This window comes from Palaemon carinicauda, chromosome 8, assembly GCF_036898095.1.
Source record: "Palaemon carinicauda isolate YSFRI2023 chromosome 8, ASM3689809v2, whole genome shotgun sequence".
Taxonomy (NCBI): domain Eukaryota; kingdom Metazoa; phylum Arthropoda; class Malacostraca; order Decapoda; family Palaemonidae; genus Palaemon; species Palaemon carinicauda.
The window spans coordinates 14208083-14235755 of record NC_090732.1 but is presented as its reverse complement, the minus strand read 5'-3'; the positions used below and the strand labels follow the sequence as shown (position 1 = coordinate 14235755).

The 27673-nt window shown below is 37.4% G+C and overlaps 1 protein-coding gene across 1 annotated transcript in view; it reads right to left on the bottom strand.

Annotated features, from left to right (window-relative positions):
• Positions 1-24597, bottom strand: part of Rop (Syntaxin-binding protein Rop) — a 68840-nt gene extending 44243 nt beyond the window's left edge. Inside the window, exon 1 of the mRNA XM_068378509.1 lies at positions 24330-24597. Within this exon, the coding sequence (XP_068234610.1) occupies positions 24330-24357 (28 nt within the window). The 5' untranslated portion in view covers positions 24358-24597. The remainder of the gene's footprint in view (positions 1-24329) is intronic.
• Between the last annotated feature and the right edge of the window lie 3076 nt (positions 24598-27673).

The following is a 27673-nucleotide window of genomic DNA, read 5'->3' as shown; positions in this document are numbered from 1 at the left end:
TCTTCCACTATCCAAGACATAACGTCATCCAATTTTAATGACGTATATTCCATACATTTGCAATAGGGAAAAAAATCTACGATAACTGCAACCAGTCCTAATTGTCAAAGCAAACCACCTATTACAATTTACAAATAAGAACATCAAAGTAGTCTCGACTTTTTCGCAACTGATTTGCATACAAAAATATTTGCGTTCTAACTGTCCTTACAGACTTTTAATCCTTTAAACAGCATCATTCTTAGTTCTGTGTTCATATAACGTCCAAAAGGTGTGTTTAAGCATTATATTTCTGGCATCAGGGTTTCCCATTGTCTGCTTTACACTTTTCTAAGGCATTATTGAGGCAAATTCTCTCCCAAGTTTAACCATTACTACTGTCTTAAATCTAATCCCGTCTGCAAATGCTCTTGGATTTAAGCAGAAACATATGGTCTTCGAAGAATCAAATCACAATAAATTCTTATTTGCATTTCAGATCACCAGTACTCAATATGAAAACTAACAAACAAATATCTTCCGAATAATTAAAAATAAATGATGGATGACCTGATAACCTACATTCACCCAATACTTAAACAATAAACATACTTACAAAATAAAAAAAAAATAAATCATTCAAACAATCATCGTCGACCTAATACTGGCATCAAGATATAATCCATGAGGCAGAATAAGTTCTAATCCAAAACTGTCTTTAAAATTTTATTTTCAATACAATGAAATAGCTGAAATGATCGGGGCTCAACACTTTAAACACACACACAGGAATGACATAGTGACTTAACATTTGGAAAAAAAGTCAATCTGGCCACTACCTCGACTCCATTCCAACCTGGCTCGAGCCCAGGGTCTTACGAAACAAACATCTTAAGTTCCATTGATTTCCTGGGAGTTCTAGGCTTCGTCACGTATATTCCGGACTACATGAATCCCAAAGATTTCAGGTTAAAACGGGAAAGGTCTATATAAAACTTTACTTAAAAAGTAATAACTAATAAATCTGCGGCACTAATGGCTAGTTTAAGGAAAGTTCTTTTGTCGACAGCGAGCTGAAAATCTCCCTATATATATAATAAAAAACAAGTGTCTGGTTTATATATATATATATATATATATATATATATATATATATATATATATATATATATATATATATATATATATATACACACACACACATTTCCAGTTACGCTCAGATCTCCACGTCCCTCGGGTAAGGGGGAGAGGAAGTGGTCATATACTTATGAAAGGGGTTTACATTTGTGCACATATTTATCTAAATATTTAGCCGTCATTTTTGAGGGGTCGCGTTCACTAGTATATGACCTATTTAAATTCTCGTTACAGTTACATATCTGTTGTACCCTTCCCATCCCCCTTGACCTATTACTCCTCTTTTGCCTTCTGCGTTTACACTGTCATATGCGACAAAGGTAAACCTATACTCCAGCGAAATGACCCTCCAGGGAGTGATAGAATTTAGTATCCGTTGTTGTAAAATGGGGAGAGCATGAAATTCCCATGATGGAGATTAAAAACTCGTATTTGCACCTTTATGGGAAATCGATGTTTATGGGGTCTCCTTTTAACGCCAAAGTATAGATCCCTGTTATAGAGGGTAAATAAGGCTAATAGGAATCTATTCTAATCCATGAAAATGCAGAGATATTTATTCAAAAACTCTGACCTAGTCTTTTATTTGAAAAAAAAAAAAAAACTCGTTGCACTTGAAACACAAAGGCAGCGCTTCTCAAAACAATGTCACGCTACTCCTGCTGTTATGTAAACACATAAAAAATAAATAAACACGCACCATACCCAAACCCAGTAATAAAGACATTCTACTATACAGATTTTTGCAGGATAACTTCCTAAACGCTAATAAGGTATTGAGGAATATTTAATAATTGGGACAGACTTGCGCAGGGCAACGGAAAAGCAAAGATTATTTCGCTTCCTGTGCAATAATTCTCTTCTAAGAATTTGGAGATCCAAACCGGTGCGTGTCCAAGGAAATCATCAATTCCTCCAATTCTTGGTTTCCGTGTTAACATCGCTTGGCTTTTAGACGACGAGAGCTGCCCGAGAAATATTCGCAGAATCATTTAAAGTGGGTAATAAAATAGAATGAATAAATATTTCTATAAAATTATAAGTGAGGCATATCGAAAACAAGAGAAAGAGAAAGAGAGAGAGAGAGAGAGAGAGAGAGAGAGAGAGAGAGAGAGAGAGAGAGAGAGAGAGAGAGAGAGAGAGACCCTTATTCATAAATATAAAAAAACATATATGTGCGTGTGCGCCACCTAAACAAATAAAAAATAATCACTCCGAATATGGAGTTCATAAAATTGGCAACAATAAATCTTATTCCACTTGCATACTACTCATGTAAATCCTTCAATTTTCACCAATTATTTACTTCCTCTACATATCAAGGTAATATTATTTTTAATGATAACCGAAGCAACGAGCACTTCAGTCGTCTGCATTCCAATTTAGATAATCATTAGTCAGTAAAATGGCATGTCAAAGCAAACTGTCAACCCATTTTACTCTAATCAATGAAAAAACATAACGAATATGAAAGCTCATTATTATATATTCTTATACTTTCTACAATTAATGGTTTTTCAATAGATCCAAAGCTATTTATTATTATTATTATTATTAATATTTCTACTTGCTAAGCTACAACCGTAGTTGGAAAAGCAGGATGCTATAAGCCCAATGGCCCCCAACAGGGAAAACAGCCCAGTACGGAAAGGAATGCCCTTTGACATTATTGCCAGACTTCCAATGTGTCGTTTCCCGTCTGTCCCCGAATCTAGTTTCATCAGGATCCCGGGGGTGCGATGGCACTGTCCACAGGACGTGACTCTCTTCTGTGATGGACGACGGCTCGAGTCTATTGCTCTCACTTCACTCATCCTTCAACCCTACTTGAAACCCACACGAAAGGAAGCTTCACTTCACTTCCATGCGTTTTAAGTAGAGTGTAGAATTAAAACTACGTATAAATATGATAAAGAAGTTAATCAAATTTATAAAAATAACGCAGAAGTAATTAGCCTTGACAAGATTGGCTCTTTTTTTTCCTAATTCTAGTTAAGGAAAAAACAAATTGAACTCGTTCCAGGTTCCAGGAGGCACTAAACACGCCTTACTATCTAAGTCATTCTAACTTATTCCTTGAATTCCCCCCAGAACCATTCAAGGCAGTTGTATTTCTCCAGAAGTCACTCGTTCTGACTCAACATTCTGCCGAGTGGGAGATGGAAAATATCGAAAAGAGAGGGGATAAAACAGGAGTAACAGAGAAAGGAAAGAGGAAGAGGATGGAGTGGAGAAGAGTGGGGGAATGAGGGCGCGAGGCAACTCTTCATCGCGGCCGAGTCGGGCCAAGAGTCGAGGAAGGCCCCTTCTTTGATCAATACACCTCCCCCCACATTCCCACTCACCATTCTCTCCTCCTCCTCACATGCCTCCCCCTCTTCCTACCCCGTCCCTTGCCTCTTCCTCGTCTCTCAATGACACGCCCCCTCTAGATCCAACCTCCTAGCTTTCAGTTCCATAGAGAGAGATTCCTTCTTAAAATCTAAAAATATTGTTTAGATGGTCGACTCTACCTAGGATTGGATTCGATTTATGAATCTGGGCTACAGTCTGTAAAAGGGGCAATCTTGTCCCCACTTCCGGATCAGAGGAAGAATTGCATTGCGTTAGACAAAAAAACAACAACAGAAAAGTCACTTGCAGCAAAATCTGGCAACTTGTCTCGCTTTACTACACGAAATCTACACAGCGGCTTTAAATTCTTCAGTACTGTTAGTATAAAGCCCAATAGAGCGATTTTTACAGTGGAAAACTTATGACAATGCATGCCGGATATTTATCAATTTCTTTGTTTTAGAATAACAGAGGTGATAAAAAAATGACAGTAAAAATAACGCATGTCGGATTACATAATACTTATGTAACATTTTACTACTACTAATACTACTACTACAGATTGTCTTTCTTCCGCGGCAGGTCCGCCCCGCCCCCTCCAGAAAATAACAGTATTACCGGTCTTCTTTTCAACCCCTTGCATTTAAAAAGCCATTATAATTTCAGTCCTAGTCCTTGACCCTGTCCCGTGGCTGCCACATTTTATAAAAGTATAAAACCGCCAAAGCAAATTATAACTCAAGTTCCGGTCCGTGTTGTTCACATTTTATCAAATATTTGCTTGATGTAACCCCAACCACCTTCAAACTATCAGAGAGAGAGAGAGAGAGAGAGAGAGAGAGAGAGAGAGAGAGAGGAGAGAGAGAGAGAGAGAGAGAGAATGCCAAAAATATAAGACTTATCCGAAGCATTAACGAGAGAGTCTTGTTGGCTAGATGCAAAAGCCAAAGCCACATGACCTTTCCACATCCTTTTGCTCTTTAAAAACGACCGACGCTATTGTTTCAACGGACGCAGTCTTCATCTGCTAATGCACACACAAAAAATGATACCTTGACCTTCTGGTGTAATGCATAAGAAGCAGGAATAAAAATAGTAGTTGAAATAAAATTTTTGAAAAATGTGAACAGGTAGTATTCCAGTAATTCTGCTGGGCTATAGTCTCCTCTCTCTATGTTCAATTCACATTTCCTCTTTTGAACTCAACATTTCTGCTGGAAAATATGCCCTCAACTTACATACACACATCCATCTCCCTCCCCCCCCCCCCTGTATATATACAAAATGTTCTATTTAGTGAATCACGTAATACAAAAGATTGTAATTCGAAAAATGAATGCAGAACTGAATGACTGAAAATGAATAAGAGTAAAACTGAGATGATGTTCAATTAAAATGCAGAAAGAAAACAAATAAAGATTATGGACGAATCTCTAAAAATTGTTAATGAATATACGTACTTAGGACAGATAGTACCATAAGTGTTTCCCCAGGACATGATGCCAAAATTAAAAGAGGCATAAGCATGAGATAGAGAGCTTTTGATAAAGAAAATGAGATTATGAAAAGTAAAATGCCACTTTCTCTAAAAGAAAAGTATTTTGCCCAACCAGTATTAACCTATATACATCAGTAACTTGGAGCCTTACTAAAGGCTCAAAACATAAGCAAGTTACGACTCAAAGAGCTATGGAAAGAATAATGATGGGAACGACACTAACAGAGAAAAAGAGCAAGATGAATACAAGAGCAAACTAAAGTAGAGGATATTTTAACAGTATCTAAGGAAAAGAAATGGACATGGGCAAGACACATAATGAGAATGATAATATAGATGGACATTACGAATAACGGAATCGGTCCCTAAAGATTAGCAAACAAAGAAGAGGAAGGAAGGGACGATGATGAATTGACGAGCCAAAAAATTTGCAGGCTTAGACTGGCATAGAAAGACCTGAAATAGACCCAAATGGAAGGACGCGTCTGAGGCATAAGATCCGCAGTGGACTAGCTACGACTGATGATGATGATAAATATGTATCTATCTATCTATATATATATATATATATATATATATATATATATTTGAAGGGGCTAGGGTTCGATCCCATGTATGAGGTAGAAATTTATTTCTATTTGAACACGATAGTGTTGATTTTCATCCATATATATACAGATATATATATATATATATATATATATATATATATATATATATATATATAAACATACATAAACATGTGTAATATTAACAATTCCATTTATTTGCATACCAAACAAGAGGGCCAATGCTCAACGTATGGGCGGTGGCAACTACGTTGAAAAGGATTTATGGTACACCTCTGGACCCCAGTTCACCTGGTGGTACCAAAATCTTTCTGGAACCACCCTAATTCAAGGGGAAGAATGCTTTAACTGAAACTCTCTCTCTCTCTCTCTCTCTCTCTCTCTCTCTCTCTCTCTCTCTCTCTCTCTCTCTCTCTCTCTCTCGTGGTTATGTTTGTGTTTCTGAGTTGGGTTAACTAAACGTGGTGAAAGGATTTGTGTATTACCCTGATCAGCAAAGCTGAGCTCGTTAGGGCAATCCATACTAGGTTGGTTTAATATGAGCGATCAGACAAGTCTCTCCCACCATCACCAATCCGCAGTAGACAGCGTGGTGATGAAATGGCCAAACCCCAGCCATGAATATAGGCACGTTTGAGGAATTTGCCTTGCAGTGGACTAGAAACGGCTGCACTTGTATGCTGTTTGGTGTGTGTGTGTGTGTGTGTGTGTATATATATATATATATATATATATAAATATATATATATACATTATATATATAATATATATATATATATATATATATATATCTATATTATATAAAGTTTAAGTGCAATACGCAAAAACCATGTGGGTGTTTGCATATGAAATATCGGTAGAGATATTGTAATGCATTATTTTCCAGCTTGCGCAAATGATCTCCAGCGCCCGTAAACAAAGAAAGTGCACCAGCCCTTGTGCAATGAGCACTCTAATACACCTCTCCCACAATTGCGTCACGAAAAAATATGATTACCTTATATGTAATGACTCGCCGTCCTTCTCCTCCTCCCTCATAAACTGTGCAGAGAACAAAGAACCGTTGATTTAAATAATCATAATAGGTTTCTAATCTGTAGAAATATTCTTAATAGGCAAATAGAAACATGTTAGTACAAATCACCAGTATGGCAACAAACAACTACGAAGCCCAATATGTGCTCGTTGTTTTAGAGAGAGAGAGAGAGAGAGAGAGAGAGAGAGAGAGAGAGAGAGTTGCTATTAGAGCAGGCCTTTGTCGTTGTACCTAACGGAAAAGATCTCGAAATAAAAAACAAAATAAAAACCGGGCAAAACAACAGTTACATATCCCCTCATTCGCCCGCTTCTCTTTTGTGTCTTCCGCCTACAATAAAGGCTCACCATTGCTCAACTTGTCTGTCGTCACTCGTCTCTGCCACTCTTCCACTGAAACCTGTACGTAAAACGGACTAATGGGGGCCAAAGCTCCCAATTACGTGATGACGCAGGTCATCTATTGTTAAGTGGACTAGAATCTGATAAACGTCAAATCTGCAAGCATATGAAAGTTCTATTTTTTCCCTATCTGCGTACGTGGAATGAGTAAACATTTTCGACAAATATGGTAAACAATTTTATTATTCATTAGCTAGAAAATGAATGTTATCAGTCGCGGGGATAAAAATTCAAATGAAAACTTACAAACAACAAACCAACACCAAAGGGACAGCGATCTTCCCTTAAAATCTCCTAAAGGCTAAACAAAAGCTACGAGAACATACCACCAACACTAACAGTCTCAAAACGTTTGTTTATTCAAGGCTGATCTTTAAAAGAATCTTCTTGCCCTTCTTCTCATTTTTCCATTGAAGATCCCTGCTTACCGATAACTAACTTCTATTTAGATCTTCTGTAATATATCTGGATAAACGCCTAGAAGTCAAGAGGGACTTTGTTCTGAAGCTTTAGTTTCAAGAAAAACTTTAACAATGGTAAATATACTTTATGTCAACAATAGTTTTATCAGTTTTTTCTAATATATATATAATCAAACCAGAAACGTATGGCTCAAAACGTAGTATTAAAATTATAGTAGGAACAGAACCTGTGGAAAAATTTGTTTTATTTTGACCCGTCATTTACAAGACTACATCCAGTTCTTTCGACATTTCGAAAGGTTGCCTATTAAAAAAAACAATATTGAAAACTTAATACTCTTACATCTTACATGTCGTCTTCAGACAAATAATCAACTGCATATGAAAGGTTTGTCTGCATAATACAAATAATACCCAATCAAAAATTTAATATTCAAATTATTAAAAAACATGATTTACAATCTTTTTATTTTTAAACAGTAAAATTTTAACGTCGTTTTTCAAAGGCGTAGATCTATCACACACACGTGTGCGCGTGTGTAAAGTGATGAGAACGTCTATATAACACTGAAGGTATAAAAACACTCGCCCAATAGAGCAAACAAACTTCAAAAATGCCAGTTCCCCGTTCGAAAGGACATCACTTTTCTGGCGTCACCCAAAATGAGAACTTCACCTCGTCTATTGTGAAGCCATCAAAGCAAGTGTATGCAAGGAGGAAACCTCCCTTAAAAGACCCTCATCAATTTCTCTGAAGCACCAATTGCAATCTGCATGGATGCCCTTCTTGATCGTTCAAACATACAAATAAACACTACCATCGTTAAAGTTCCCCTTTGGTGTCTTTTCAAGGTTAATAGTTTATTTACTCTCAAAAGAGGCAGTAAATTGTAACATAAGGATCTGACAAGAATTAAAAACTCCATATCATCGTTAAATTTAATGACCAACATGAACCATTCTTTGTATTTATTTTTAGACCACTAAAATCTATATCATCCATTCAATAATCAATAAATCAAAGTCAATCATTCTCAAACCTACTCGTAACCCATATCCATATCGATTTAATTTTTTAAAGATGCATAGGTGAAAATGGCCCACACAACAAACGAACATATAAGAGGCCTAAAATACCTCTCAAATACATTAAATAAGTCACTTTATAGAGATTCCGTATACAACAGTTTGTTAGACTTCGGCATTAAGAATAAGACTTTTTGGGGGGATGATGTTTTATTCACAATTGTCTGCAAGTGCTTTGACGTGTAAAACTGCATTACACAATGAAAGATGAAAACCACATTTTCTGAGTGGTTTCAAGTATGTATGTATGCTTGTATATGTGTATATATATATATATATATATGTGTGTGTGTGTACATATATATATATACATATATATATATATGTGTATATATATATACATATATATATGTGTGTATATATATACATATATATATATGTGTGTATATATATATATATATGTGTGTGTATATATATATATATATATATGTATATATATGTGTATATATATATATGTATATATATATGTATATATATACATATATATATATATATATATACATATATATATATATACATATATATATATATATATATATGTGTGTGTGTGTGTGGGTATGTGTGTATAATATATATATATATATATATATATACACACACACTTCTGAATAACGCCTACTCAGCACAACTCTCTTCCACCTAAATCGCTAATATGTTGCTCAAGACAAACCACTAAGGAGTACATCCCTTCACACCAGTCTTATCATGACTCAACGTTTCCGGAAGAATGAAACACGCATTTGTAAGCGGATATGTTAAACGAAAAAAAAAAAACATGGGAATTAGAAAAATGCTAAAAGGACTAATACATCGACGGCCGTAGCTTTCCATGGTTCGTGGGGGTAATTTAATATAACAATAAGAATTATCACCAAATATCCAACCAACTAGTTTGCGTAGTTCTATTCATTAATGCCTCCTACTTTAAACTTTTTTCGATGAGCATCGTGAACTATTTTATTTTTACTGTTTATTCTTTTATTGTAGTTTATTTATTTCTTGTTCCCTTTCCTCACTGAGCTATTGTCCCCTGTTGGAGCCCTTGAGCTTATAGCTTCTTTCTTTTCAAACTGGGGTTATAACTTAGCTTGTAGTAGCAGTAGCAGTAGTAGTAGTAGTAGTAGTAGTAGTAGTAGTAGTAGTAGTAGTAGTAGTAGTATAGTGATAATAATAATAACAATAATAAAGACAAGTATATCACGATCTTTCTACTGATGATAAATTAATAGTGTTTTTTATCAAGTGAATATAAGCCTTAAATGAGTTTTGAACTGAAGATTGTCGTCATATAAGAATGACTCTGAAAGAAAATAATGAAGTGTTGAGGTTTAAAAATTTCTTGAAGGCATCGATCTATGACATCATTTAATATTTTCTTTGATCTAAACAGAATTGGATGAACAAATGAAAAATTATATTTCCCTTGTAAATTACTTTGTAAAATTCATTTTACATGTTTTCTATTTAATAGACTAGATTAAATCTATCATGAAAGTAATCCTAAAATATCGAATTCTATAGTCCGGTAACAATGAAACCCCCGTTATATTGGTGTTAAATCTCCCATGGAAATAGAGCAATCTATTTTTCATAAATAGGACAAACACCGTTCAGACGGATATCTCTCTTGAATTTATGAATGTGGGCCTTAATGAAAGGCATTGTGGCCAGGGAGTTCACTCAGCACCCGTGTGCAACTGGGGGGTAAACATCCTAGTTGCAATGTGAAGCAAAAGTTCCATAGCAAGATGGAAGAAATTAAATGGGAACGTAAATATAAAAAGCTAAGAAATAGCGCAATTAGAGGCTGAAAGGATGTTGCAAAAAACCATTAAATATACAATGCTTACAGGGCACTGACAACACAAACCCCCTCCCCCCTACGGAGCTTTCTTTCTTCTGAAATCTAAATTTACCTCCAACGTGCGTCATCGTGCTAATTTTAGCATCTATAGAGGAGGAACAGCAAAAAGGAAAAAAAAAAAGTCAGTGGCTAAAGCAGACGCTGGCAAGCGAGGGCGGTTTGAAGGATATGTGGTCGTGATGGCGTCACCGTAACCATGGCAACCCTGACATGACCAGCTTTGTCCTTCACATTATTTCAACAATCGACCGATTTTTATATTCGACAAAGTAAGAACACTGACCCTCTATCACGATTTTGATTCGGAACAGTCTCGAATTTCCATTTTTAAAGTTCTTGGCAGGTCGTTCGGGTATTACATAAGAATTGGATACCAAGGGGCCACGAAATCTCCCTATGTACCAAAACATTTGAGACTATGCTACGAATTTTGCCAAACTCGTGCTGAACTGGATAATTACGACAATACGATAATACAAAAGAATGATAAAAATTGGACACGAATGTCAATATAAGTATCAAGATTTGTTACGCCTTTTGGTCAAGGGCATTTTAAAGCAACTTACAGTAGTTATTCTTTTATTTCACCATTCAGCTCAACAAATGTAATAAAACTCGGAAATATATAAAAAAAAATCTACCAAATTATTAATGTGTAAGTACTGAAAATAAGTATGTGAAAAATAGATGTTTGTAACAAGAGCGAAAAATTACTAAAAATGATTATAAATTAAAAATCTTAAACCGCGAAACTATTTAAATTTTATAAGCGCATAAGGAAATTGCAGTTTTATATTCCCGCATGTAACTAAATGCAATTTAAGCACACCCCCATGTTCACCGCACGAGAGAGAGAGAGAGAGAGAGAGAGAGAGAGAGAGGAGACTATTTCAACTTATTTGACTTTCCATTGGGGGATATTCTTCCTGTAACTTTGCATCCAACTAGCCAAATACTAATGATGATAACCCTGATTAGAAGTTCAACAATATTCCACCGACAAGTATACCCACAACAGAATACCTTAACATGACAAAAACTAAACCTGACGAAACTTAAGACTTAAAAACACGATATCAATAAAAAGAAATAATACTCGAAATGAGAAAAACAACGAATGCATCACCCGATAGGTCGTATTAAAGCCATTGTAATCAGAACATCTCGGGGAAACAAATATATATTTGCATTTAAATCTTCAAATGGAACCACACCTTCCTGTTCTTACCCAGACAGCCATATAGAGTCAGACTCTATCTGAAATATTCTATTTCATATATTTTCCCTCCTCAATCACATACAATCACTAATAAATTAAAAATATATCTACATAAAAAATATAGTAAAATGGTTTGCGCATCGCTTTTATCAGTAAAGCCGAACTAGGTTGGTTTGCTGTGAGTGATCAGACAAAAATCTCCCACCATGACCAATACAAACATACCTGTACATATATATATATATATATGTGTGTGTATATATATACATATCTATATATACATACATTATATATATATATATATGTATATATATACATATCTATATATATACATACATTATATATATATATAATATATATATACATACATACATGCATATATAAAACCTACAATTCCATAGTAACATCTTCAATGTAATTTTCAGTCAAATAATCAACAAATGCACAGTTTTCCTGAATAATAATAACCCAAATAACACTCAAATAAAAAAAATCAATTATAAACCAATTCAATAAACACACGGAGTTTAGATTTTAATGCTCACATAAAAGTAAAATTCTAACATTCGTACACACACTATACACACACACACACACACACACACACATATATATATATATATATATATTTATATATCCATAGCTTCTCTACAACAAGGATAGTCAATGGATAACAATCCTTAGTTTTGATCTAGAGTTAAGTATTTTACTACTGGCCAATTATAAATTTCAATCATTACTTCACCGAAACTACTATAGCGTGAGGTCTACCACACTATAGCGTGAGATCGACCTCCCGTTAGCACTATAGCGTGAGGTCTACTGCCGAGTTATTCGTCCCTCATAGATAAAACACATTTCATACATTTGTTTAAGCAATAAGCACTTAATTTAAACATATCTTAGAAATGACTTAAATAGATCATTGGATTTCTAATTACATTAAAAAAAGGAATAAAGGTAAAAATAAACATGTTATTGTATATTTCCATACATTTATTCTAGCGATTCACTTCGTACATCAAACATGTTATCATATATTTCCATACATTTATTCTAGCGATACACTCTTCGTACATCAAACATGTTATCATATATTTCCAAACATTTATTCTAGCGATACACTCTTCCTACATTAAACAGGTTATCATATATTTCCATACATTTATTCTAGCGATACACTCTTTGTACATCAAACAGGTTATCATATATTTCCATACATTTATTCTAGCCATACACTCTTCGTACATCAAACAGGTTAATCCTACGATACACACTTCGTACATCTTCTAAGAATGACACAAATAGATCATTGGAATTTTTTATCATCACCTTCCAGCAAAAATGATCAAGATGAGACTGGAACAGCTAACGACCAACACCTCGCATTCTCTTCAGAATCATCGTTTTAGCGTCCAACCACGATCGCTCAATTGATATCTCTTTTAGGCCGAGGGAAAACTGATTTAGGAGCTCCATTTGCTTCCTTTTATATGGACAGGTCAGGTTTTTGATGGATTTGGGCAGTTCACATGTTCGATGGTTAGGTGTGGGCCTCTGGGACGCTGGTCACGCGGTAGACCTCACCCTCCACCTGGGTAGGCGACATTTGGGGGTAGACCTCACGCTATAGTAGCACCCACCCCCATTTCTTTATTTATGTATATATATATATATATATATATATATATATATATATATATATATATATATATATACATATATATATACATATATATATATACATTATATATATATATATTATATATATACACACACACACCCCATATATTGGCTATGACAGGGATAGTCTATGGGTAATAATCCCTAGTTTATATCTAGACTCGCTAAGTATTTTTACTACTTGCCAATTATAAATTATATTTTCTTAAAACGTTCTTCAGTTCTCCTTATGATATATAACTTCAGTCATCCTCGTTCATACCACGGAACTCGGCGAAAGATGCAAATTGGAATATTGCCCGAATTACCAAGAGAGACGTTTTACCTTCAAGACGAATAAATGAACATGAAAAGGGTCTCTTTCATTCCGGGAATTTCTAAGACTAAAACCAGAGGTGATGACGCACATAAGAATTTAGAGAGAGAGAGAGAGAGAGAGAGAGAGAGAGAGAGAGAGAGAGAGAGAGAGAGAGGAGAGAGAGAGAGAGAGAGAGAGAGAGAGAGAGAGAATAATTATAAACGAGTAACTATAATAAAGTTCTAAATAAAAACAAACACTTCTCATAAAATTCTTTAGCAAGGCTTGACTTGATCAATTTTCCACAAACAAATAAGAGGACCTGAATTTTGAACTTACTGAAATTTAATTCAAAAGTGTAGTACCTAATTTCCGAATTCTAATACTATTCAAAATATCATTCACAGTAGTTGACTAACCCATCATTATAAACTATTGTAATGTTTCCAATCTCATCATCAATCTACTTGTATATAACAAATAGTTGGCAATGCTACGATCAAGTACACACCAGAGTCATCTCATCTAAGTTACAACGAATTTAGACACATTTTATATTTTTCTCAAATAAGGTTATTTTTAAAAAAATCTCCAAACACACACAAGCTGATTACATCCGATACAAAAAGTTAATTAAATCCATCACCGTATTACAATCCCACTCCGCAATCACCTTTCAACGTTTCAAATATCTTAGAATTTTTAAGAAAAAAATACGTCACTATTTCAATAATATTGTAACATCACCTAACGCCGGCACACAAAAATCTAGCTTGATATCAACAGCGAAAATATCTGTTTGGCTTTTTCGAATGTCTTCCCTCAACTTCTGTGTAAAAAAAAAAAAAAAAAAAAAAAATTATAAAAAAAAGTTGATTATCGCTGTTTTTAAAGTAATTTGTAATTTTGCTGATTATAAAATCTGCGTCCTTTTATTGAAGTAATATATAAGCGAATGGGCTGTTAAAATGTATAAAGAGGTGTCAGTAGTTACTGGGGGGGGGGGGGAGGCCGCCGAATGCCGACTCACTTTGATCTTATAAGGCTTCCGGGTTGATGAGGCTTGAAGTGTAACATAAAGGACTCAATTTTGTTGTTATGAGAAAAGACAAATTACTTGAAACATTTTCTATTTGTTCCAACAAGGATACAGAACATCGTCCTATAAATATGAGACTTGTCCTCAAGAGCCAGGAAGTCCCTGTAACCAAACTGGCTGGTTTAAAATCCCCGTATATTACACACACGGTATTAGAAGGAACAGGTGGGGCGAGGCTGTGACTGAAATTCAGGTGATAGGGCTAGGTTTCTGACATAAACAGACGGCCATGGTGGAACCTACAGCCGAGGAATATGTTGTCTTCAACGTAAGCTTCTAAGTAGTGGGCTATGAGGGTTGTCTGGCATTTCCAACCTCCAGCCTTCAGGACTTGGCTCACTGACAGGATCTTCCTACCTGCCAACGTGGCACCTACTCCTCTGACCTCGTGAACACGAGCATGTCCCAGTTTCTCCAATTCACTTGCTGCCTGAATTTGTGCTATTAATTGGTTCTGGAGATCTTTTTTATCTTACCAAAACTGAAGAACAGGTTTAATACAGTAGTGGTCTGAAAGGTTTAGTCCACTTCAGGTAGCATCTTAGTGCCATCACAGAGCAAAGAAGTAAATCATCAAGATTGGTGGAGAAACTTCAAATCCCAGATCATTTACGGCTAGATTCTGCATTTCCTCCTCAAACTCAGCAGTAAAGTAGAGCGAAACCTTTCTGAGACCCCAGAATAACTAAGTAGATACAATAAACTGTGCAGCTCTCCCACTCTCATCATAGAGGCCTGGGACAATAAGAAGACTGTCTTGAAAGTTAATTCCTTGTCAGATGCCTGCCATAAAAGTTCATATGGGGCCCTTTTCTGGCTTTGAGGTCATGCTCCCCAATTTCTTTCGGAGGGCAAGCCTAGTCAAAGCTCATCATGAACATTGCAAATTCCCAAGACGAGAACAGGTCTACACCACTGAAACTGATAGGAGCTTCTCTCTGTGCAGAAACACATGGAAGACTGCAATCAGTTGAATAGAGGCTCCAAAAAAGAAAAGTAACCCAATCACAGAAGATAGCCCATTTTACCTGGTAGACTGAAGTGGAAGATTTTAGAAGGTATCCAGGAATGTCACCAAGCTGTGGTGCCTCTGCAGGTGGGGCTACAGTTGGGCCAAAAGGTTAACTCTATCAGAACTTCAGTCAGAATCACTAGGAGGTCTGGGTACCATTTTGTTTGGGGTACTTTGGGACTACTATCATCATCTTGAGAGGTTTAGGGTAGAGAGCATCCTGTTTACCACCCTTGGAATTAGGCCAGAAAATCATAAATGTCAAGGCCGCCCGACTGATATTGGAATGCGTTCTTTAATGCCGCTGCCTAATCTGGTACTGGTGAGCTGTAGATCAAGAGCTTCTTGTCAAGTCTCACTGCCAAGAGGTTGATCGCTGGGGAACCCCACAAAGTCAAAAGGCTGCTCACCATGAGCAAGAAGAGATCACTATGCTCCGGGCCCTTGTCCCCATTTGCTTGGGGTTTAGATGATCACATTTCTTCTGCCAGAACGAATCTTGTTGACAGCTCAACTGCATTGTTCAGAGTCTACTTGTGAGCAAGCATCGTTCACTTTCAAGATGAAATGTGGAACAGTACCTACTTGCTTAATGACGTATACCACTACTGTAGCATAGTTGTGCATCAATTCTACCGAATGGCTGATCAGATCCTACTTGAATGACTGCACTTCCAAGAGAGCAAACTGAATCCAAAAATGAAGTACTGTAGCTCTGTAGGAGGCTATTCCAAAGGAGTGCCTTTAAAAAGATTCTTGTCCCTCGGCCACCATCATCATGAAATCTAATGGCCTAACCACCTGCCTTACTATGACCTGGAGTCTCCATCCTGAATGAGGTTTGCAGAATACTTATTCAGGGCTGAGAGGTCTTTGACCGGCTTCTGGCTTCCAGATGTCTCCTCTATAAGAAAGTCTACTATACTTAAGAAGGATGGGAAGCCCACACTTAACCTATGTTAGGCAACAGTCCTTGGACTGTGCTGAAGGCGTGGAAAAGGTGCGCTTATGTGTACTGTGACTGGGAGAGAACAACAAGACCCTAAACTAAGTTGACCGGTAAGGGATGTTGCATGCAAATAGATAGGAGAGCACCAGAATGTGACTGCCCCAAGTTAGATGCATGAATGCAAAAGATAGGAGAGCACCAGCATGTGACTGCTCTAGATAGGCTACCCACCTGTTATGGCCAAAAGTTTTTAAATGAGAGCACCAGTGGAGGTGCTCCCATAGGAGAGCACTCTAGCATGAGCATGCACCGGTTCTCTTCTTTCTCCTGCTGCTTGTCCTTGTGCGGTATTTATAATCTCTCGGAGCTAGAAGGAGACAGTGTTCCCCGAGGTTTCCTTCTTACATCTCCCTTTGCTGATAAAAGTTCTGAAACTATAGTCTGAAGGGTTGACTCTGCTTCCGGTAGCATTTTAGAACCCTCATAGGACAAAGAAGAAAAATCATCCAGATTGTCAGTTGCTTCCCGGAGTGAGGAGATGGAGAAGGTCTTAACCTGGGTTGTTCAAGTTCTGAGTTTTGGCAACAAATTTGGGAACAAAGGAAAAAAGAAAAGGTAGCCTTACTCCATCCCCCGGTACGAGCAACAGCATTTGATAAGCCGTGAATCTTGTACCCATTTTACTGAATCCAGGGTAAGCCGGAAAACTGTTTTCTGAGTTTGATCCTTGTCAGATTTTTGCCTCAAAAGTTCATACAGAGCCTTCTTCAGTGGGCTAAAAAGTCTGGTGATGTTCCTTGCAGGTAGTTTGAGCTCTTTCTGAGGGCAGGACTGCTCAAAACTCCTCATGAGCGCTGATAGCTGCCATGAAGGAGAAAGATCCAGGCCCTTCAGCCAAAGACTTTGCTCAAGGCTGAGTGATATATTTTCATCACTAAGACTACTAGGTAAACAAAGAAATCTGCTATTCATCGTAAAGAGGCTCGGAACGGAGAAGTACCTCTTCTACAATACCATTCACAGAGATTGATCCATTCTGCCTGGTAGACTGCCATACAGGTTTTGAGGAGGTATGCAGACATGTCCCGTGCAATGCCTCGCGGAAATCATTTTACTCGGAGGAGATGCTGAATATTATATTCTTCACCAGTGAAGTGACAGGGATGTCAATGCTCTGTGGTGCCTCTGCAAGCGTGGCTGGCAAAACAGGTTGGGCCCTTCAGGTAGTTATCTCGGAACCTGTCAGAAGCATCATGAGTTCTGAATACCATTTGTGCTTGCAGCAATTTGGGAGACACCTAGGTCACTCTGATGTTCAGAGTAGTCAGGACCATGTCGACTACTCTTCGAATTAGGCAAAACGGTGGCTAAGCATAGATGTTGAAGTTGTCCCATGGATTGTGGAAGGCATAATCTAGTACCAATGCATTATCTGGGACCGGTGAGCAGAAGATTGGTAACTTTTTGTTGAGCTTTGTCATGAATACATTTATCGCTGTCACCCCTTCAGGATGGAGGGGCCACTCAGCACAGATCACTTGTCCTTGGTGACTGAACTTGTAGACAATTACATCCTTCCTGCCTAGGATAAATCTTATAAACAGCTCTATTGTATTGTCTAATGCCGAAGTGTAAGCTGGCTTTGCCAACTCATAGAGGGGTTGTGAAAGAGTTCCTCCTTACATGTTGACGTATGCCACTACGGTAGTGGTTGTCACTCATCAATGCTAGCCAGTGGCCTATCAGACACTGTTGGAATAATTGCTCTCTTTAGATCCAGTAGATTGATGTGCAGGCTCTTCTCTTCATTGGACCACTGTCCAGTGCAATCTGGTTTCTTAGGTGTGCTCCCCAGCTTTGCTTCAATGCATATATAAACAGAAGCATCTCCGGAGGTGAGCATTACAAAGGAGTCCCCTTTAAGAGTTTATCTTTCAACCACCGATCTCGATCTTTCCTTACTTCCTGTTCTACAAAAACTAGATTGTGCGGGGGTTCGTTGGCTGCTGACCAATGTCTCTTCTGGCACCACTGAAGAGCGTGTCAGAGTAGACGGGTGCCCTAGTAGGTGTTGCCACTGTCAAGTCATGAGTTGCTGCTGGTGCAGGAGAGATTGTGCTATTCTCCCGAGTCTGCTGATATGGTCATCAGAGGGAAAGACACTCCCCATTGAGTCTAGTTGGATTCTCCAGCACACCATCCTCTGCTTTGGTACTAGATTGGACTTCTCAAGATTTATCTTGATCACCAAATTGTGACTAAAGGAGAGAAGCTTGTCTCTTTGTGGAAGGAGCTGTTTCTGAAAGGAAGACAGTATCTGCCAATCATCTAGGTACCGTAGAAGACGTATCCCATTGACATGAGCCCCAGCAGAGCCGAGTGACAACAGTCAAGTGAACACTTGAGGCAGATGACAGTCCAAAGCACAGGACTTTGAAATGGTAAACCTTCCCCCAAGAATGAAGTGGAGAAATTTCCTGGAAAACAGATGGACTGGTTCTAGAAGTATATATCGCTCACATTCCGGTGCTTGCCATCTCCCTCTTAAACAGGGTTTTAATACAAACTCATTGAGGGGTGAGAGGTTAATGTCAGGTCTCCAGTCCCCAGTTGACTTTTCCACAAGGAACAGGCGACTGTAAAAGCTTGGAGATCCCTCCTGTATGAACTGCAGCACACCTTTGTCCCACATAATTTTCACATATGATCAAAAGGTGAGGTGTCTTTCTGAAGTCAGGTTGTACACTGATCACCTTGCTCATTGGTTTAACAGGTATCACCCCAATTTATGGCAGTGTAAGGAGGGGATTGCCTTCCCTAATATCAGCTGGTTCCTCTTCTGCCCCTTCCCCTACTGAACTATCCATAGCAGAGTCGAAAGGTCTAATTGGAATTGGCCAATCTTCTGCAGGAAGAAGCTGCCAGTCTAGTGGACCTAGATCAGGAGAATGTAAGCATTTTCTTCAAGGCATACTTTAGTGGAGTCGCCATTTTGGTCTTCAGGATTAGTCTTGAAGTCCCGGACTTCTTAAAAATGGGGAGCTGTGCAAAAGGAAGTCTTGGTTCGTCGTCTTCAACTTTTCCACTGTTCCTTCTAATTCTTCTGGAGGAAAGACTGCTGAGTTTTGGCTAACTGGAGCATTTCTTAATGCTAGTGATGGCCGTTGTTCAATTTGCCATGTGAATCTGGTTGCTACTGTATCCCTTTTTTTAAGAACCTAGTTGATCCACTGGTTCAATAACTGGTGGGCTAAGAAGGTGATTGCCTTTGCTCCTGACAGCGCAAGATCCGTAAATTTCTTCTTTTCCTCAATATTCAACAGATCCTGAGAAAAAAAATGTGTATTCGTTCTCCAGGTTTTCTGCCACCAATGTCGTTGAATCTGAATAGGGTGCTGAAGGATAAATGTTATCTAATGATTTCTTATTCCTTGTCCTGAGGGACATATGGATTTTCTGTTACGTCCAAGAACTGTAACTGAATGGTAATCCAAAGATGATGATAGGATTGAGCCATCCCAAACAGCCTTCAAGGTGCTCTTTGTTCCCATTCCAGCCTTGGGTGACAGGGCAAATGCCTGTACTTCTCAAGGGCTTGAGAGGTCATGTTAGGAAGATCTGCAGACCGATCTGTCCTTGGGCTGTTTTTCCTCAGTCGATAAGGAACCTCTATGGTGGGGTTATGGAGATCTTGAACTTGTCCTCTATAATCTCACAGACAAATCTTTTCTTCTAGATGGGGACCTTGTTCTAGGTGATTGTTCCCTTGTATCGACTTCTCAGCTCTCTTCTATTTTCCGGAGAATGTGGGCTCTCGGTTGGGGGGGAAGTAAGTGTGACCTCATACGAGAATGAGAGCGAGAGCTCGAAGGGGATCAATTGTACAAGTGAAATTTCATGCTCAACTTCATCCATTGGCCAACGCTTGTGGTATCTTCTCTTGAGGATTGTGTATCATGAGATGAGCGTATCCGCATACGAGAGTGCATGCTAAGAAATAAGTTTTGTGTGCAATCCAAAGAGATGCGGACAAACAGGTAATAGTTCATCAATATGTGAATGTCTGCTACTTATCAATTGCAATTTATCAGGTGAGTGTGACTAATAGGAGACAATGCTCTAGCAGAGGAGTGTGCATGAACAGTTGATTCTTCTCTAACAGTGTAGTGTTACAGTAGTGTGAATTTGAGTGTCACTAAAAGTTGGGCATACATAAACAATAGCAATTTCTGGAACTAGTAGATTTTGCCAACAGGAAAGCGCATGTGAAATAGAGTGTGCGTGTGATAACAGGTGAGACTGTGCTAGCAGAGGAGCCCACAAGAACAGACGAGGGCTCGTAACATGAGTGCTTGCTATCTAGAGAGCACATGCATGAACAAGTGATTGTTAACCAATTAGTGAGCACAGGCCAACAGGCCAATTATTCTGTCCAGATGATTATATACTAGTTGGTGAGCACACACAGACAGAAGAGTGCATTCAAGTAGATGAGACACTCCAACTCCGCTAGTTGAGCAGTTCAAGACCAGATGAGTGTACACTATGCTAATTGGAGAGTGCGCATGTACAGACGTGTGTATGCTACATGGAGACCAAGCATGAGCAGGCGAGTGTTCAAGTTCCTATGAGTGAGCACTCGAGCACTCACTGGGAAGCACACGCTCACAGGAGAGTGCATGCCAATAGATGATTGCACACCGGCAAACAGGATGTTGATGAATGTTCGGGACCAGATGAGTGCATGCTAACTAGAAAGCACACATAGATGAGTGTTCAGGCTCTAATTAATGCTTACTAACAGGCAAGCATTTGTGCTTAGAATAGTTTGCACTAAAAGTTGAGTGTGCATGCAAGATGTCTCTCGTGAAGGTCAGAAATTCATTCCCGTCCTCTGCAATGTGAAGTCTTTTAAAATCCATCTTCAGAGAAGGTATACAGTACTTCTGTTTCCTCGATGGAAAGGTTGATCCCCTGGGGAAATTCTTAAGGTGTCCTCTGCTTTCCTCCTTTGTAAAGAGTTTAACAAGAGAGACTGTCGCAGAAGAAAAGAAAGGAAGCCATAGGTGCTTCCTTTTTTTTTATTTGGTGACGATGGCGCTATGGAAGGTGAAGATCGACAATTGACTGACCCTTTTGGAGTCCTGGGTTGGACTGAGGGGGTCACGTCAGTACCTTCTTCTGCAGGAGCAGCAAGGGAAGAAAGGGCTGCAAGGAAAACCTAGTCTTAGATGTAGCTAAGGATTGCAGGAGCTTCTCAGTCAATGGAATGTCCTTAAGCCATAAGGAAAGCCATACTGTAAAGTTCTTAGGGCATTCTCCGCAGAAGTGTTGCAATAAAAAAAACAAATTTTGGGCTAACTCTGAAAGAAAGGGCAGGGACTACATGTTTCTCTAGGAAAAGGAGATAGAACTGCCTCATTAGGAGCTTGTCCTAAGTCAAATATGAGCCATCGTCCTTCTTCGTTACCCTACCGGAGATGGCAGACAGAGAACGTTCGGAAGCTTGAGTACCAGAGGAGGATGAGAGGGGTCTAATGGATTTCTTCGACTGAAGGAAGACCCATAAAGGAGAAAAACCCTGCTTTGCCCTTTTCTTCCTCCTCTTGCCATATTCTACTCTTTACATTCCTCACAGGGTGATGACTGCATGCAGTCACGACTTTTCAAAGAAGGAAACAATTACTGGAGATCCACTTAGCTCCTGCCTGGACAGGACCACATGCCTGCATGTGGTTTCCCAATTCCAACAGACATACAATAATCTACTAAGAAAAAGTGTAAATATAGCCAAGTTAGATACACTGAGAATACATCCATAGTGGGAAGCCCCGTCACCCACTAGTAACTACAGACACCTTATTATAAAATTCAACAGCCTAGCTTCCAGCTTCATATAATAACAAATGGCACATTAGGTAAGCTACTTGAAAAAAATATGTATTTTTCTAATAAACTTGATTGATTGGAATACAGTACAGTAATGCAGCACAGGCACAAATTTGGATAATTTTTGTAGCCCAAGTAGCCTAGGCAATTGCTATACTGGGAATGATGACACTATTGTGTACAGTATATCTTTTTCAGGCTAATATGGTATAAACTAAATGGTCCTACTAGACTAGAGTCTGAAATGAAGAAAAATACACAAAATAGTTAAAAATAAAACTCATCGCCCACATAAATGCAAAAATACCTGAGAAAAATGGAGTCATTGGCAAACGAACTGAGCATTAGAAATATAAAATAAGGAGCCCTTTTATATATCTTAGTACAGTACTGTATATGAAATAAACTAAATTAACTGAAAAAATCTACAATTCAGATCTTAATGAGCATGAGACAATGGATATACAAAATGTAAGTACCCTGTACTGTATATCCAAACCTAACCTAACCTTGGCCACTGCATTCTACTTTACCTTGCCTAAACTATATTCAAGTAGCACTGTATTTACAAAAACGCATCATAACAATCCTTTCTAACCTGCAGAAACAACCAGGGAATAAAGACATTGTCATCCATTTTGATGGGAAAAATAAGTGTGGTTTTAGTGTGAAGTGGGAGATAATGAATCTACAGTAACTTGGGCTAGCCTGGACAAGTTGCTTTATCGCATATGAATTCATCTTGACCAGACATAAAAATTAAGGAGCTTTTGTATAACAGCGGCCAGTTCCTCCCATGTGGATTAAAACTGGACATCAACTAACCTTAACTTTCCCCCCTAACCTAAAAGCCATGTCCTTACGTACTTGCCTAATGGGGAGGGCTAACGCCCCCTGCAACCCCCCTTACACTGCCATATTCTAAGTTAGTCGTAATCAAACAGACAGGTGGCCGCTCTCATACATACACCCCAAAATTAAATCAATAAACTTGAAACTCAAGCAGAATTAATGATGGTATTAGCCATATCAAAATCTGGAATTAATGATGTCATTTGCCAAATTAAAACTTGGAAACACCAAGAAAAGTTTTCTACTGGGTTCCCTCTTAGTTTAATAGAAATGGGTAACGAATGTTATAGCAATTATAGATGAAATAATAACATTCTAGACTTGACGAGCTGACGTCGTAAGTCTAAGAACCTTGGTAGGCAAGTTAATGAATCAGAAATGATGCAATAGCCTAGAAGCCTTGCAAGCATTTCCAAAACAACCATGGTAGCCTATTACAGTAAGTTTAGCCTAATCAAAATTTTGGGCTGTAGGGTTTACCCGACCGAATACACTCCTGAATAATATCAAAATTCATTATTTGTTTTTTAATCATCAAACCTTGAAGGATTTACAAAACCTGCCTACATAATTAACAATAATCATCATTTCAAACAAAAGAAACAAAAAACTTTCACGACCAGTGGAATGAAACATTACGGTATCTCGACAATGTCACCATGTTAATACAAGCGTAACGATAAACCCTAAAATAATAAACATGTTTCAACTGGGAGTTAATATAACATTCACAAAAGGAGCATTACTGAGCAATGCCGTCCAATATTGGAGGAAATGGAATAAAACTAAGCTACATTTCGTTATACTTCAAGTTTGGCAGGGCTGACTCAACAGCAGACGACGCTCAATACCTCCCACTTCCTCCACCCAGTCTCAAAGACCATCCATTTTATCCAATATCTTACCTTAAATATCGACATATTTGGTATCATTACAATCAGCAGTCATTCATGCATTACTTAAACATATCAAAAGACACAAAAAATATATATGAATACTCACTTCGCCCTACTAATTCCTTGAGAGCCATTTTTGACAGCTGGGAAGTGTCGTTCTTCTTTCAGCCACTAGATGGTGTCCAATCGATAACTCGGGGCGGCAAGTTTGATCTTGTGAAAAGCTCTTCTCTTTTTACAAGTTCCTTCACTTTGAGTCTTTGTTTGTTTTTGTTTTTTTTTCAATAATTGATGTCCCTCTTTATAAATTTGAAAACCTTCCTCCTCTATAAAGGTAAGGCCATCATTCCATATGAGGAGAACAGTTTTATTTTTATTCACAATCTGGGAAAAACTGGAAGTTAATCACGTGGATGATATCTTCAGGTCCACTGCTACCCAAATTTTAATTGTAAGAGTTAAGCGTTTTATAAAATATTGGTTGAAATAAATGTAAAGTATACTATAAACGAGTGTAATGTGTGGTATTTCCCCCATAAACTATAAATCTATGTGTAATACCTTGTGTGTGTGTGTGTGAGAGAGAGAGAGAGAGAGAGAGAGAGAGAGAGAGAGAGAGAGAGAGAGAGAGAGAGAGAGAGAGAGAGAGAATGTTCCTAAATGCCTAAAGAAATTATCTCATAAATTAGCATTATCGGAAACATGTTTAAATGGCTTCGACGTGGCTAAGATCGCTATAATGACCCCTCATACATATGCTTTCTTTCATATTTCTAGAGGGCAAGTTGGGATAGGGAGCTGTACTTTCTATGTGTTTTGATAGTGTAGATTTGACAATAGATATAAATTATGCACTATGCTACGCAAAATGTCTAAAAATGTATACGAAAAACTGGTCTTGCGGTTCCTGTAGTGAGCAGGGTTTCCCGTGTGTGATAGAACCAGGAAAGTAATCCTTTAAGGGCTGTTTTCCTGGTAATATTACGTACGGGAACCCTAATGCACTGCAGGACTACACGTCCAGTCTATTGCATATATTAATTCTCATATAGTTTATTCATTTCCTTATTTCTTTTCCTCATTGGGCTATTTTCCATGTTGAAGTCCTTGGGTTTAGAGCATCCTGCTTCTCCAACTAAGGTCGCAGCTTGGCTAGTAATAATTATATTTTGTATATCACTGCATAACTGGTACTGTATTTACTGTCAAATCCACGTTGTCGAAACACTTACATAACGTCTTCAGTTTCGTATTGAATGTAATATTTCTCATTTGTCAATTATTGAATTTGAATTGTTTTATTACCAACATACGGAATATTTACATAGCTGCAATTTATGACATCCTTAGTATCCAGAGTCCTTTTTTTTTTTTTTTTTTTTTTTTGGCTATATTCTTCAATTCCAAATCATAACCTTTGCTATATCTTGAATTCACGAAGTGATCTTCAGGTTTCTTCTTCTTAGTGCAGTTTATACATTTTATCTGTTGTGAGTTATATTTCTTGGTGGCGTGATTTCCTGAACATTTCCCGCACACTCTATCAAGACGAAGGTAAATAAGAAATAAACAAATATGTAAAATGCGGAGACCATGTGGTTAAAGAGTGCAGTAAAGACCTTGGCAAGGATCCACTGAAGTGCACAAATTGCTCTGGAAAACATGTTTCTAGTTACAGGTGTTGTGAAGTAGCCAGAAAAGCTCAAAGAATATAGATAGTATTGGAAAATGTAGGCTACCATATGACGAAACTAAAGTCAACTATCGCCAGTGGAAGAGGGAAAATTTTTAAGGGATAATGAAAAATGTTATTATGTTAAGTATTAAAACAGTAGAAATAGGGGGCGAAGGAAGACATGTTAAATTCAAAACTTAGCTTAGTACCAAACAAATAAGAGACCGAAATTGCAAGAGAAATTATGCTGAAAGCTTGGAAAAAGGGATAAAATAAAAACGAATGATAAAAGCTGCCAAAATGAAGGGCAGGAAAATGAACGCAAAGAAAGTTGCAAGTCTGAAATAAAAATGAACTCCAAAGATTCAGTAAAAATATGCAGATTCATCTGTAAGGTACAAAGTATTATTTGGTGGCGAGGAATAAAACAATACTAAACACAATAATTATAGAAACATAGCAAATGGATTGGGATATTAAATAAAGTGATTCGGTACGCTCAAGCCTATTATAGAATATTGGGAGGCAGCTTATTGTACAAATAGAAACCTTGATGGGAAATTTGAGAATTGGGAATGTAAGAGTAAATTTATATATGTGTGTATATATATATATATATATATATATATATATATATATATATATATATATATATATATATATATATATACATTCGAAACGACAAATGCACCTCTATGTAGTACATGCAATGTAGTGGAATGTATTTTACACGTAATTATTAGTTGTAAAAAATATAATATCCAAAGACACGAGTTATAAGTAAAACCAACAGGAGTCAAATTGAACTGCACTTTGAATAATCTACTTGAAAACATGAAGAAAATTATATACAGGAGAGGGTGAACAAGTTTTTTTTTTTAGCATTTTTAGCTAAAACTAATTTACTAGACACACTATAATTACCTGTGTAATTAACTATCCAACAGGGGAATAATTATTAAATTTAGTCTCTGAACCCATTTAAAAGCTGTTTCGTAAAGAGATTACATTTAATGTAATGATTTTTTGCAACTTAATAGACAAACCACGGGAGGAGGGTATTTTGAACATTAATGTAAAATCTTTAGAAATTTTATGAGTAATTTGATCAATATAAACAATATCAATGGAAAGGGGCGGGGGCGTGGATATTAGTTGGGTAAAATGTATTAAGCCTCGTGTGGTGGAGTGAAAATATCATTCATTTCATTCAGTGAAGGATTTAACATTCACAAACAGACTAATAATTAAATATTATCATATGCATTGATTAGTTCTAATGTCTAATTTTGTATCATATTTACAGGAGAGTACACTGGCTCCAAAGATTGAACCAGATCTCCTACTAAAATAAACAAAGAAGAAGAAGGAAAGAAGTGTAGACCTAAGATCTGTAATAATACCAATACATAAAATCAGTGAGACCAGATGTGGATGCTATCTCAATAGAATCGTGATTAAATAGAAATTTAGCATGAAAAAACAAAAGATAAGACCCTTGGGATGAGAAATGTTATTTTTGGGGTAGTAGAAAGGGTAAGTCAGTGCACTGATTCTTTCGGAAAATTAAGATCTAAGATAGATTTCAGTCTGAAGTCTCAAATCCAAAAATAGAGAGAATATAAGAGACAAACAATGTCAGCCTTATATCCGCTTAAAAAATGCCAATCATCGAAATTAAACCCATGCTGTTGACTTAGGCAAGGGGTGAAATAAATCTTTTTATTTAGATTAGAATGGGCTAATGGGACCACTCAAACTTGAAAAATCTAATT